General features: G+C 39.0%; 1 protein-coding gene across 1 annotated transcript in view; it reads left to right on the forward strand.

The window, feature by feature from the left end:
- The window catches only part of fam204a (family with sequence similarity 204 member A), a 43,288-nt gene extending 41,889 nt beyond the window's left edge, over positions 1–1,399 (forward strand). The window contains exons 6-7 of the mRNA XM_014154255.3: positions 491–600; positions 1,051–1,399. Coding sequence (XP_014009730.1) covers positions 491–600; positions 1,051–1,102 — 162 coding nt within the window. The 3' untranslated portion in view covers positions 1,103–1,399. The remainder of the gene's footprint in view (positions 1–490; positions 601–1,050) is intronic.
- The last annotated feature ends 12,463 nt before the right edge of the window (positions 1,400–13,862 follow it).

A 13,862-nucleotide genomic window follows, 5' to 3' on the forward strand; every position in this document is an offset into this window, starting at 1 on the left:
TCGGGAGTGACAGGATTTTTCCCTTTTGTTACTCGTACTTCTATGTGACTGGGGTTATTGGGATTATTCTGCTCTACAGTACATGCACTTCCTCCCTGGGATTTGAACAGAATGTGTTTGCCACTTGCAGTCACAGTCATTCCTTAAACTTTTCATTTAAAGAACTGCGCAAGGTCTCCTTTTAGTGTACATTCAAACGATTTAGTAAAGGTCATGACATTTTATTTTTGCACGTTCGTGGTAAATGGTTGACTGTCTTATTACTGTTAAGCAGTTGTCTGTGTGTATGTACCATGTTTTTTTTTCTTCACCAACCCAGGGATCTTTATGCCATCATGACTGTCGTTGCATCATGGTCGGGGTGAGACAAAACGGAGACCCGAGGCACTCATGGGAAGCCACCCTGACACATCAGTCGGAAGAGCTCTGCTTGCCAGAGAGACTGATTTACATCCTCTAATGGGCCTTGTCTTTGTCTCCCTCTCAATAGCTGGCCGTGAAAATCGCTCAAGCCGCCGATTGCCGTGACTTTGTGCAAAGCAAACAGGAAGCGGAGGCTTCTCGGGCAGCCCAGAAAAGGAAGACGCAAATCGCTTGGGGGTGTGTTGTCTTTTTGCTCTCCTCCCCACAATTATCTCCTGAATTTACATTACATCGCAGTTTGTTAGTGACATACATTTTATTATGCATATTTGCCTAGCTTGCCAGCTTCTTTCCCACTTATTTCATACACAGGTATGCGTACATGCTACGTTTCGCCTATACAGAGAAAGCGTGTTCTGTAGCCGTCTCGTAAAATTAGATAGACGCCATTTTGAACTGTCACAGTGGATGTCATGGGTAGAACATGTGTAAAATGTGTTATGCCAATGTATAAGAACTACACTCAACTTACTGTCATTTCAAGCTCTCAAGAACTTGGAAATATGTATATTTCATACAGAAATTAATTGTTGTCTTTTCTGTAAAAGAGAATACATTTTGCAGGAATTTTATTCCAAGTACTCAAAATAGGTTTTTTGCTAAATCAGTATTTTAATATTGTTTCAGGTTTGAAGCCAAACAAAGATGGGAAACCAAAAGCAACATGGGATATATGTGACATAAACCCAGAAGAGAAAGAAAATTACATTTTTGTAAAGATTTGTGTAATTTCTCAGTTAATTTCATAAAGTTTGTTAGAGAAGATGTTTGTACCTGTACAATTTTGAAAGGAAATGTCAGGATACTGTACATAACAATAAAAAAACAAAGCCTGTATAAGATGAGAATTATGGAATGTTCAAATTAATTCTCTGAGCACTCCATGGTGGCTGCTGTGTGTGCTATTTTCCATTACATTTCTGTGATTTGAGCATTTCTGGGCCTTTTTCCTTCCAATTAAATCTGGTGTACATTACTGGATGATGCGTTTATTTATTGCTGTAAAGTGGGTTAATCATGAAGGCGCTCCTTTCTTCTGAGGAGGTAGAGAAAGAAGAGATTAGGGTCCTAATGCAATGTACAGGATAATGTGCGATAGGATTTGCCAGTGCAAAATGAAATTTGGCTGCTGTAAACTGTTCTGAGCAGTCATAAACTGTAAATTGTGTCAACAGAGAGGGTATGAGACATGAAACGGAGGCTTTGGTGTTGGCCTTCACCCATGCTGAGAAAGATGCCATTGTTCCTCGGCTTAAACAAGAAGCACAGGATATTTCTGAGAAGCCTACTCTATGGCTGTAAAGAGTCTGAGCGATGATTAACAATGTTGTTGTGTACCCAGTAGATTTGATGCCAGTCTTTTGTAGTTTCTTTGCACTTTGATCATATTTTGATCTGCAATGACCTCTCTCCCAAATGCCCCCCCCCCCCCCCCCCCAATAATGCCGATTGCAATATTCATTATTGTCGTTTCAAATTTAATGCGGAAAAATAGCAAGTCTGTTAATTGCCGTTATTCATAACCTTACATTATTATGTTAACAATGCAAAATGATTGCTTTGCTCCAAGGTAATCTGGATTTATCCACCTCCGTTGTTTGCTTTTCACCCATTTGTGCACCCACTCCCAAACGCTGTATCCTATTCTCATAGTCTTGCTGAATCAGTCACTCACTGGCATAAAAAGTTTACTTGACCGAAACGGCTTAAAACGTTGAGCATCTGAAAAAGCAGAGCACTACAATGAATTCCACAGACAAGAGAACGAGCTGTTTTTCATTTCTGAGTAACAATTAAGTACCTTACTGTGATTATTTTCAATAAACATTTGTCTAAAAGAAACAAAAATAGCTTCATATCGAAGAGAAATGTCTCAAGCAACAATTTAGCTTGGACTGTCTGGGAGTGGTCTGAAAACGAACTGTTATTGGCAGAGGGGTTTGGGAACTCTCTTATGGTATATTAACTAATTCACTGCCTGGTGATGTCAGGCCAAAACTCCATCCCACAAAAACTTTTCAATCAGCTCTTACACTAAAAGGGCATCATCTTTTCACAATTTCACAGTATTATTCCAACCTCATAGTGTGGAAATATGTATAAAACACAGGAAATGCATGTTTTTGACTGCACTGGCCCTTTTAGTGTTAAGTGTATAAGTGTCATTATCATTGGCAATAGTTTTCGTAATCACTTTTACATGATACTATTGTTTATTTGTGGGTGGACATTTTGCTGTGGAAAAAAGACATTTGCTCTACAGTATATGTTTTCATTGAGTTTCTGAGACCATCCAGATGACGATTGTCTGAATGTGCGAAGACTTACTAATAATTTGCACGCTGGAGCCTACTATATAGGACTCTGTGTGTGTGAGAGGCTGTCAGATATGAAGATGAGCTAATTAATCTATTTAACAGTCCTTTAGTGAGAAAGAGTTTAACAATGTTAATCACTTCAAAGTGCTCTATATGGGTTATTGTGCTCACTTTGATTGCGATTATTTAAAAAATGCATATTGATTGAGACCAGAGCAAAAGATTGGAATGGTTTTCATACACAAAACATTAGACTGTTCATTTCTGGTGCCTAAAACTAAGATCAAATTGGACAAATCATTCTAAAAACATTGCTTTAACATGTAACATTTGTAATTTATCAAGCAGTATTTACTATTGTTAATTATGTTGATTTTCAATAATACTGAAGCCTAGCTGTTTCAAAGGTTTGGGTGCAACCTAAGCAAAATCTCCTTAGCATTTTAACACCCACTTAAAAAAAAAATATAATTTTAAGTTGACCCTTAAATTGACCCCTTTTTTTTTTGTGTTAGGCTTCCAACACTGTTTTGGAAACTGGTATTTTAAAACTAACAGTCATTCAATCAAGAACACTTGACAGTGTTGAGCTCACAACACTTTGGGTGTTGGAAATACATTTTTAAAAGCAAGTCATTCAATCAAGATAACTTAAGTGTTAGGCTCCTGACACTAGACATTGGTGACATGACAACACAGTGTTTCCACAAGAGTGGCATCGAAACACTCTGGATGATCATAACTTAAACTACTTCCTGTAATTTGAAATGGTTTCACAATGAACTTGCACTGCTAGCACTGTGTGGTTATTGTGGATCATTTCTTAAACATTGCACGACCCCCCCAACGCTCAAAGAAAATGACAGATTTTTATGAGGGTGATATTCCATTTGGCCTGTTCTCAGATTATGTTTAACTTCTCTTGGAAAGACCCTTTTATATGTACATCATCTCATCCTGTGTCCTTGGCATAATGCTGTTGAACCAGTGGACTCAAAACAATGGCTTGAAGCAATTCGCATCTGTGAATATGCTTTTGCTGTATGTAAAAAAAAATATTTAGCCTGCATATAGCCATTTAAATGTTAGCAAGACGAGTGTTTTCATTGAACATGACCAGCGTACAGCCTAGAGCGGCGTAGCCACCGTATCAATAGCATCTCCGTTTATTAATCTCTTTGAACATAATGCCTTGAGCGGAGAAGATACTGTTTTTTAAGCAGGAAAATCCTGTTTCCTTCTCTCCATGTTAAGGAGTCCTTTTCAGTGGGTTTTTACTGCAGGCCAAGCTTGGCCTCTGACCTATGTTGATTTGTTGTGAAATGCATCGACAAATTCCTCGGGCACATGTTGAAACACTTACGGGGGAAAGCAGTTGTTGTCAGGAGTGGAATAACAACAACAACAATCCTATTAAATGGTTGAAAAGTAGTCGTCGTGCATTGTTGTGAAGGTTCTGCCGTGAACAGGGACACGTGTACCTTGTAATAGCATATCAATGGGATCACTAGCTGGTTTCACTAGATTTAAAAACAAACAAATATGAAAAACGGACGCAACTCCAGAAGCTCCGGGATATGACCCCAGGAAAATATCTCCATGTCTCAACTGAGATGCTACAGATAAGGGGAAATCTTCAAAATATCTTGACCATAGACTGGTCTCTAAGAACAGAAGAATCTCTCGTAGGCTCACGCACATCCATAGATGGATGGATGTACAGAACATTGGCTTTTGAATTTGACTACTATCTCAAATTGTAGTCGAATAAAAAACATTTTGTTGCGTTTTGTGTCAATGCTGCCCCTTCCTTTATTGAAGGAGTTCGGTTGTGTTTTATATTCAGTACGTTCATTCCTGATGAATGTGAACTAGTCTCAGAGCGACAGGCGGTGTGGATGTTGACATTTCCCCCGGCTGATTTAATGACCTGTTTAATTCTGGCACGTCCACGGCACCTCACAGATGTTTTGCCGTTTTAATTAGCGTAATCATCGCTCTTGAAAAAGGCCATAGGGCTGTTTAATGGGTCTTGTTTGTCAAGATGCGCGGAATTATAACACAAAAGACATGCCGTTTATTCTAATGCAACAATCATTAAATGATTATGGATCTGTCACAATTAATAATCACACCAAAATAGATTTGTCTTTGAGCCAAAATAACCCTTTTTCCTTTGAAAAGATTTGTTTGACAGTGTTTGGCTGTTTGTTCTTTTTCAGTCCAATGGAGTGGCCTTATTTAAAGACTAGGTATAATGCTTTTTAACGTATTATTAGTCTGTATCAGCTTTTAACCTATGTTACAATAAGGTTATTATGTCTCGTTCACTGCATGGGAATAGTAATCTCGAAACTGCTATAAGGAACTGTATTGAACAGCAATCAATGGCTTACTTTAGAAGAATGAAGATCATTCTCAAAGAATTTAACACCATTGCAGGCTGTATCAGAGAGACAATGGAATTAGTAAGTGTTAATATGGTCTATACAGTGTCTATATAGACCATATTAGCACTTACTGTGTCTATTGTCTACATAATAAGGATGTGGAAGTAAAATGGAGAAAACCAGTACATACCTTGCAACAACATTGCAAATATACAAACTGTTATCTTTTTAATGCTATCTGTCTAACTCAGAGTAATTATTGAGGACCTCAGATTCATATGACTGTTTTCAAGTAAAATCCAGAGCAAGAAAAGATGTTCTCTTGGGTGACCACAAAGCTTCACATCAAATTATGAATGTATGTTATTTCTTTCACTAAATGAAGTTTGGAACTCATGATAAATTCCAGTACCCAAGCTGCCAAGTACCAAGCAAATATACCCACTGTATCATACTTCGATTAGCTGTTTTTAACACTTTCCTAAGTTTTTTTCAAACAGCAACTTTTTCAAGCTATGGGAATGAGGTCAAGTAGACATAACATTTATAATCTGATAAAAAAAAAAGGAATGCTTAAATACAATTTCACAATAATTAAAAATAAGACTGTGGGTTAGTTATTATGTGGGTTAGTTATTACATTAGATGAGCTGCAAATTGCAAAAGCATTTGAAATCATGTATTATCATTTTACATAACTTAAAGAACACAAAATGAAAATGAACTTTCAATTAATTTGTCTGCTATCTGGAAATGGAATAAAATACTCTCAAGAACAAATATGCTGAGCACGCAGTCATTATGCATTCATCTTCACTAAGCAAACGGCATATTGCCTTTTATCTGTATGAATATTGTGTTTTTCTTCAAATAACTATCTAACAATGCCCACAAAGGTAATTACATCATAAGCAACACCAGAGCAATACCTGCTTTAAAAAAAAAACATGGATCTGCCTGCCCGCTTTGTTTTACAGTCAGTAGTATGCAACATAATGCAATATGTATGTTTTACCCATTGGTTCTGTTTAGTACCTCTACTGAAACCATGTACTTTAATTTGCCACTTTTAGAAAAACTTATCCAACAACATGTAACATGACTTTTACTGGGAAATGCTGTGACTGGAAACGGGAGAGTCAAGTGACCACGCATCCAGGAAATTGGGCCAGAGTTACTGAGTAGAATAAATTGCTTAGAAAGAGCCATTTACAGTAAAAACACACCTGCATCACCCTAACCTTGAGGTCAATGCAGCAACTGACAGAGCAAAAAGTATTATTTTGTCTTACAAATGAGCAAAAAAAGGGATCAGAAATCGCCCCGGGGGATTTGCTCAAATGAACTTAAGTGACGCAATTAACGTTACCTTGATTTGTCTCGTGAATGAGCACAGTGAGCCTGGTGTTTGCGGCCATTCGTTGTCTACTTCCTAAAGAAAGAATCACCACCTGCATCAAGCTGCGTAATTATAGAACTTTGATTGATTGAAAACAACCAGCTACAGTCAAGAGTTGTTCAAGTACTGCTGAAAGAATACTATGTATCGTCTTTCACCGTTTCGTTGAAAAAAAAAATGTAACATTGGATGAAGCAGATTATCTATTTAAGGTACACATGTTGGCTTTGTTAGCCAAACAGAAGAAGTCATGTAGTACTGGACAATCCTTAATAACCTCATTATTAGCTATAATAAAGGTTTATTACACTGAGTGTACAAAACATTAGGAACACCTTCCTAATATTCAGTTGCAACCCCCTGGTGCACCTAGTCAGTCTGCCATGGAAAGAGCAGGTGTTCTTAATGTTTTGTACACTTTGTGTATAGTTGATAAAGAGCGAGTTACACAAGAAACAGACTCTTTCGTAAGCTGTCTCAATGTGGAACTAATAAGGGCGTAGTACCTCAATGTGTTTGCATCAATTGTTTACATCAGATTTGAGTGTTGGCTATATGACGAATATACTGTATGAATCCATTTATCCTTTATCAAACTACACACATCCTCAGTTTCAGCCAATCATATGGTTTTGCTCAAGGGGTGGGCAGGTGTGCCGCTTTGCTATTCATAATATAATCTTATGCAGCCGACATTCATATGGAAGTACAGTATATATGGACCTTTTGTTGTTCACATCAAATGTTGTAATTAAATGTTGTCTGAAAGGCATATATGAGGGGAGGTGTGCTCCTTTCTGTCCAATGAGGTCATTTCTGGACAATTTTTCTGCAAGCAAAAATATGATCACACTTCAGAATAGGGAACACATATTGAGGTCCTATGCCCATATTAGTCCCGCACTGAGAAAAGCTTACTAAGAGTCTGTTTCTTGTTTAACTAGCTCTTTATTAACTATAAATATACCTTTATTATAGCTAATGATGAGGTTATTAAGGATTGGCCAGTACTACATGACTTCTAATGTTTGACTAACAAATTACTTAGTTAAGGCCTAATATTTGGTTAATAAGACATCATAAAGGCCTTATAAGCTGGTTATATACATACTTATAAACTACAAATTAGAGGCTAACATGTGTACCTTAAAATGTTAGCTTAGCACTGATGTAATGTACACACAAGTAAATGTTCCTATTATGGTAGTCTTGAACTGCTTGGAGAAAATAAATGTGTGCAAAATGTAGTGCTTCATTGAACCATTCGTCACTCTCGTCTGCAGCTTTGTGACACTCCTGTCCTTGCTGCTGTTGTCAAGGCAGAAGGTTGTGATGTTTAAGGCTCATCTGACTGTTAGGGGAAGGCCTAATGAGCATGGAACCAATTTGTCTTCAAACCCCAAGGAACTTCGTGAAACTCTCCAAAGTAATTCCCTCAATTCTGACTTCCTAAAACCTTGTCTCGACACAAACAATAGCTATGCTTTGTAAAAGCCATTCTATAACCTCTGCCAAGCATATTTATCATTTGAATGACAATAGGCCACTTAACACCGCTTAAATAATTTCTGTGCACTATCAGCTACTTGACTGGCTTTGTGTTGTAACAACGGACTATCATTAACTGCATGGGTTATGTGGCCGTCCCTTATCAGGGGCTGTGAGTTTGATTTGGAACCAACTGCTGTACCATGTCATAAACAACTTTTTCAAACCAACACAAAGTTGTACAAGTAATATAAGTACATCTTTCACTTTATCCTTTTTTGTTAGATTTTCTTGGATGTTTTTATTCAAAATATAAAATGGTTTAAACTCTCCATCATAAGGCCTACATTACTGTCATGTAAGACCACGTGGGGTAGGACATAACATGTAATTTAACCTGATTTACGTTTATGGCAAGTGCCCATGGCATAGTAGACATGGTAGGGTTAATGTACGCTACCAACACTTTGTAAATAAAGACAAGAACCCACATTAGATTGTAAAATATTTCAAAGACAGATTTATGGCATTATGTCCTGTCTGAACAAGATTGATCTGAAAGTCGTTCATTTAGAAGAAGTTGTCACATTTATAGAAATTGTTTATTTTTCTTCCTTAAATGGTGTAGAGACCTGCATCCCATCTCTTGCTTTTGTGACATTTCAAGGTTTGCTGCTTGAAAATGCAGTGCAGAGACAAAGAGACAGAGAGAGCGAGCGTGAGAGAAGATCAATCATCTTTAAAAGGATGAGATAATGCTGTCCTGGGTGGTCTTAGACTTTCTGAACATGTTTGATGCCCACGTCACACTCATCTATGATGATGAGTGCAGATACCAAAGTACACACTGGCAATTTTTTTATAACAAGAAAATAACAGTCCTAATGTGCTCTATCAAGTGTAATGCTATGCTTACGGCAGTGTAAGACTTTGTGGCAGATCATTGAAGTAATGTTTTCCACAATGTTCAGCTGACAAAAGTCTTTTAATGAGATTTGCCATCCAGACTGAGTGAAAAAGACTGAGCATTTCTGGAGTTTGGATTGGGAGAGAACTGAACTGAATACTAAGAAGCTATTACTTCCTTTATAGGACCAGTGACCAGAGGTGCCTTCACCCTATACATATTTCAAAAGGCTGCAATTATATTAGTTTGGAAGTGACTTATATGCAGTGGTGTGAGGCTTTCAGGCAGTTTTGGCAAAGAAACAACTGTTTAGGTAAATAGAGACAGTTTGTTTACTCAGTGGAAGAAAGAGAGGGCCCCGAACAGAGCGCTAAGCTTAGCCAGGCCCCGCCAAACGGGACCTCTCACCATCAACTTCAGACTTATTCAATTGATTACCAACTCCAGCTAATTAATCAGAGACAGTGCCCTTTCTTGTCATGCAGGGAGGGAGCTGTGTGTGTCTCACAGAGTTTCCCTCTCTCAGTAACACCCCACTCCCATCTGCTTTCTTCTGTTCCCCTTTCTCCCTTTTCTTTTCTCAGCATTGATTGAAGTAGAGGAACAGTAATTTTCTTGCATCATCTGGGCTGGAAGGATGGGAGGACAAGTAGTAATTACCTTAAACAAACAAGGCCAAAATTGCTTGTAAAGCTACCTCTTTATTGAAGCTGGTGAAATAAGAAAATGGAGCGAGAGCATAAGGATTTCAAAACGCACTTAAGAGCCTTGTTTTTCGCTCCGTCCCTTACAATTTTTCATTTCTGTAAAGGAACAAACTAAAGATTCTAATGACAAGTCAACAGACATCACTAAGCCATCTATCGTTTGAAGCTTGGCCAGGTGTTGGGGGAAAGCAGTCCACTGTTCTCCCCTGTCTAGATTGGGTATTCATCTCTACAACGCTATATTCAGGGATGTAGTGGTAAAAAATGAAGGTAAATGCTGAATAGAAGGGTGGCCACCATTGTAAACTCTATCAACTCTAGTTTAGTGCGATATGTGCTTAAATGCGATATACTTAAGCAATAAGGCACAAGGAGGTGTGGTAAATGGCCAATATACCACGCCTAAGGACTGTTCTTAAGCACGATGCAACGCGGAGTGCCTGGATACAGCCCTTAGCCGTGGTATATTGGCCATATACCACAAACTCCCGAGGTGCCTTATTGCTATTATAAACTGGTTACCAATGAAATTAGAGCTGTAAAAATAAAATGTTTTGTCATACCCGTGATATACGGTCCGATATAGCACGGCTGTCAGCCAGCCAGCATTCAGGGCTCGAACCACCCAGTTGATAAATTAATATATCACGATATACTATACGATAGTCATATATATATCGTATACGATATATGATATTCAAGCGCGATATACAATGAAGATAATATTAACCCTCTTGTGAATTTCAGAGGTGTAGATGATCACTCTCACATGGTCTTTCAGTACAAGTTGCTAATAGGAGCACATTTACAATTATTTAAGTAAATGTTGCTGATTGAGGCACAAGGTGATGTCAGTGAAGGGAACAAGAACACATAACGTACCTTCCTGCACCAGAAATTACGTTTTGAGTAGACATTTCACTAATCCGTGACTTGGTAATCAATGAATTCATTAAGTCAGTAATTCATACATTTAATTGAATGGCCATAATATACACAATCAAATAGATATTTTCAACGCAACCTTCAAGGCATATGGAGACATTTGACATAACTGCAGGCAAAAGAGATTACGGAGTGTGTCGCCCCTTTAACTACGGAGTGTTTTGCCATCTGTTAGCTGTCAGTCAAACTGAAACTGAAACCGAAACTTAAGCTTAGGAGTGGTTAGGGTTGAGGTTTGGGATAGGGTTAAAACCATTGTTTAGTTGGTTTTTTTACAAAACAATGCCTAGCACTGGGATTGAACCTGCAATGCCCAGAGCCGTAGTTCATGTTTTAAGCTCATCCTCAAACCCATCCCCAACACCCTGGATGGTACCAGGCACTCACTTTGACCCTAGTGGACGGTTGAAAATTGCCATGGAAATAAAATTCCAAGCCATGCCGTAACTTCACCATTCTAATAATGGCTGGGCAGCGTGTAATCCACTGGAGTTTGGGCTCGTTATTTTTAATAGAACAGTGTTCTAGACCGTGTCATTGATGGTTTCTACTGTGGCTCTGCATTGAGGAAATATCAGCATTGTGTGGGACTTTCATGAGCCCAGATCCTCTTTCCCCCAATCCTCACTTCCTGCTGTTCTGTATGATTGTGGAGCCTTTGTCTTAGCCTGATGTGTTTGCCTTTTCCTCTGGAGAGGCTAATAGAGGCTTTTTTTTCTCCCCCAATCTTCCAAAATGCCAAGTGTAACTGGTGCCCCTATTGCTCCTAATTAATGTGTGATTAAAGAGTGAAATAAGGGATTCTACCCGTGATTTGTTTTTTCAAGGAGTGAGAAATTAATCCCCTTTGGATCTTGCGGAATCATTTAAGGATTTTTCTTGTTCTGTTTATCAAATAAACCAAGTAATTAGAGACTTTAGATAAGTAGGCTAAATTGATGCCCGCCCTATGTCTTCCTAGGCTGTTCCCTGATAGAGACTGCCGTTTTGCTCTGGTAATGTCTGGCATTATACTTGTCCAATAACAATGCCTTTGTGTTTGCCGTATTAGTAATTATGCTTGGGAGCTTCCTTGACCTTGGTAAGCATTGTCTATCTTATTCCTGGATCAGTGTACAGTATTATATTGTTAATGCAAGGAGTTATCACCAGGGAGTTTACTGGATCTAACCAGCGAGGAAGGTCCCATGTAATAATAAGTGTAAGTGGCAGCATAACTAACAATACCATTTGTAACATAGTATTACCATATCATTTGACACCATTTATTATGATATTTTACTGCAAAAGCTTAATACTATTATTGTGAGTGATTTTTTTGCGGTGTCCTTGTTGTGGTTCTCCAGCAATCTAAAAGGAAGAATGCAAGCTGTCACTTTCAAAAGAGTAAACTTCCTCCTTGATCAAATGTTCCACAGGGATTGATTCTTGGACCTCTTAATATTTCTAGTTTATATAAAAGGGATGGTGTGACATTTTGTCAATAAATTCATTGATACCCTCCTTTTGTCTCTGTATGCAGTTTGGAAGAAATTGAAGGTAGTTTCTGGAGCCATTGCTAACTAGCTTTAGCGCAATAACTGGAAGTTTAAAGGATCAGCTAGCATGCACAAATTATCCTGTTGTAAATGATAAGCTGTCCAATATATCAAAATGCTCTATGCAACAATTCCACCAGCAAATAGCCCTTTATTTTTATGATATATACGTAATAGTATTGTAATAAACTTCCTTTGAAAGAAAAAACATTTTGTATGAATTGTAACTCAGTAAACAAACAAAAAACTGATTAGATGAATTGATGAATTTTGCACAAGGTTGGCCAAACTAAACTCAGTAAAAAAAGAAACGTCCCTTCTTCAGGACCCTGTCTTTCAAAGATAATTCATAAAAATCCAAATAACTTCACAGATCTTCATTGTAAAGAGTTTAAACACTGTTTCCTATGCTTGTTCAATGAACCATAAACAATTAATGAACGTGCACCTGTGGAACGGTCAATAAGACACTAACAGCTTACAGATGGTAGGCAATTAAGGTTACAGTTATGAAACCTTAGGACACTAAAGAGGCCTTTCTACTGACTCTGAAAAACACCAAAAGAAAGATGCCCAGGGTCCCTGCTCATCTGCGTGAATGTGCCTTAGGCATGCTGCAAGGAGGCATGAGGACTCCATATGTGGCCAGGGCAATAAATTGCAATGTCCGTACTGTGAGACGCCTAAGACAGCGCTACAGGCAGACAGGACGGACAGCTGATCGTCCTTGCAGACCACGTGTAACAACACCTGCACAGGATCAGTACATCCAAACATCACATCTGCGGGACAGGTACAGGATGACAACAACAACTGCCCGAGTTACACCAGGAATGCACAATCCCTCCATCAGTGCTCAGACTGTCTGCAATAGGCTGAGAGAGGCTGGACTGAGGGCTTGTAGGCCTGTTGTAAGGCAGGTCCTCACCAGACATCACTGGCAACAACGTTGCCTATGGTCACAAATCCACCGTCGCTGGACCAGACAGGACTGGCAAAAAGTGCTCTTCACTGACGAGTTGCGGTTTTGTCTCACCAGGGGTGATGGTCGGATTCGCGTTTATCACCGAAAGAATGAGCGTTACACCGAGGCGTGTACTCTGGAGCGGGATTGATTTTGGAGGTGGAGGGTCCGTCATGGTCTGGGGCGTCATCGGACTGAGCTTGTTGTCATTGCAGCCACGTCAATGCTGTGCGTTACAGGGAAGACATCCTTCTCCCTCATCTGGTACCCTTCCTGCAGGCTCATCCTGACACGACCCTCCAGCATGACAATGCCACCAACCATACTGCTCGTTCTGTGAGTGATTTCCTGCAAGACAGGAATGTCAGTGTTCTGCCATGGCCAGCGAAGAGCCCGGATCTCAATCCCATTGAGCACGTCTTGGACCTGTTGGATCGGAGGGTGAGGGCTAGGGCCATTCCACCCATAAATGTCCGGGAACTTGCAGGAAGAGTGGGGTAACATCTCACAGCAAGAACTGGAAAATCTGGTGCAGTCCATGAGGAGGAGATGCACAGCAGTACTTAATGCAGCTGGTGGCCACACCATATACTGACTGTTGCTTTTGATTTTGACCCCCCTTTTGTTCAGGGACACTTTATTCCATTTCTGTTAGTCACATGTCTGTGGAACCTGTTCAGTTTATGTTACAGTTGTTAAATCTTGTTATGTTCATACAAATATTTACACATGTTAAGTTTGCTGAAAATAAACGCAGTTGACAGTGAGAGGACGTTTCTTTTT

This window comes from Salmo salar, chromosome 18, assembly GCF_965601325.2.
Source record: "Salmo salar chromosome 18, fSalSal1, whole genome shotgun sequence".
NCBI lineage: Eukaryota > Metazoa > Chordata > Actinopteri > Salmoniformes > Salmonidae > Salmo > Salmo salar.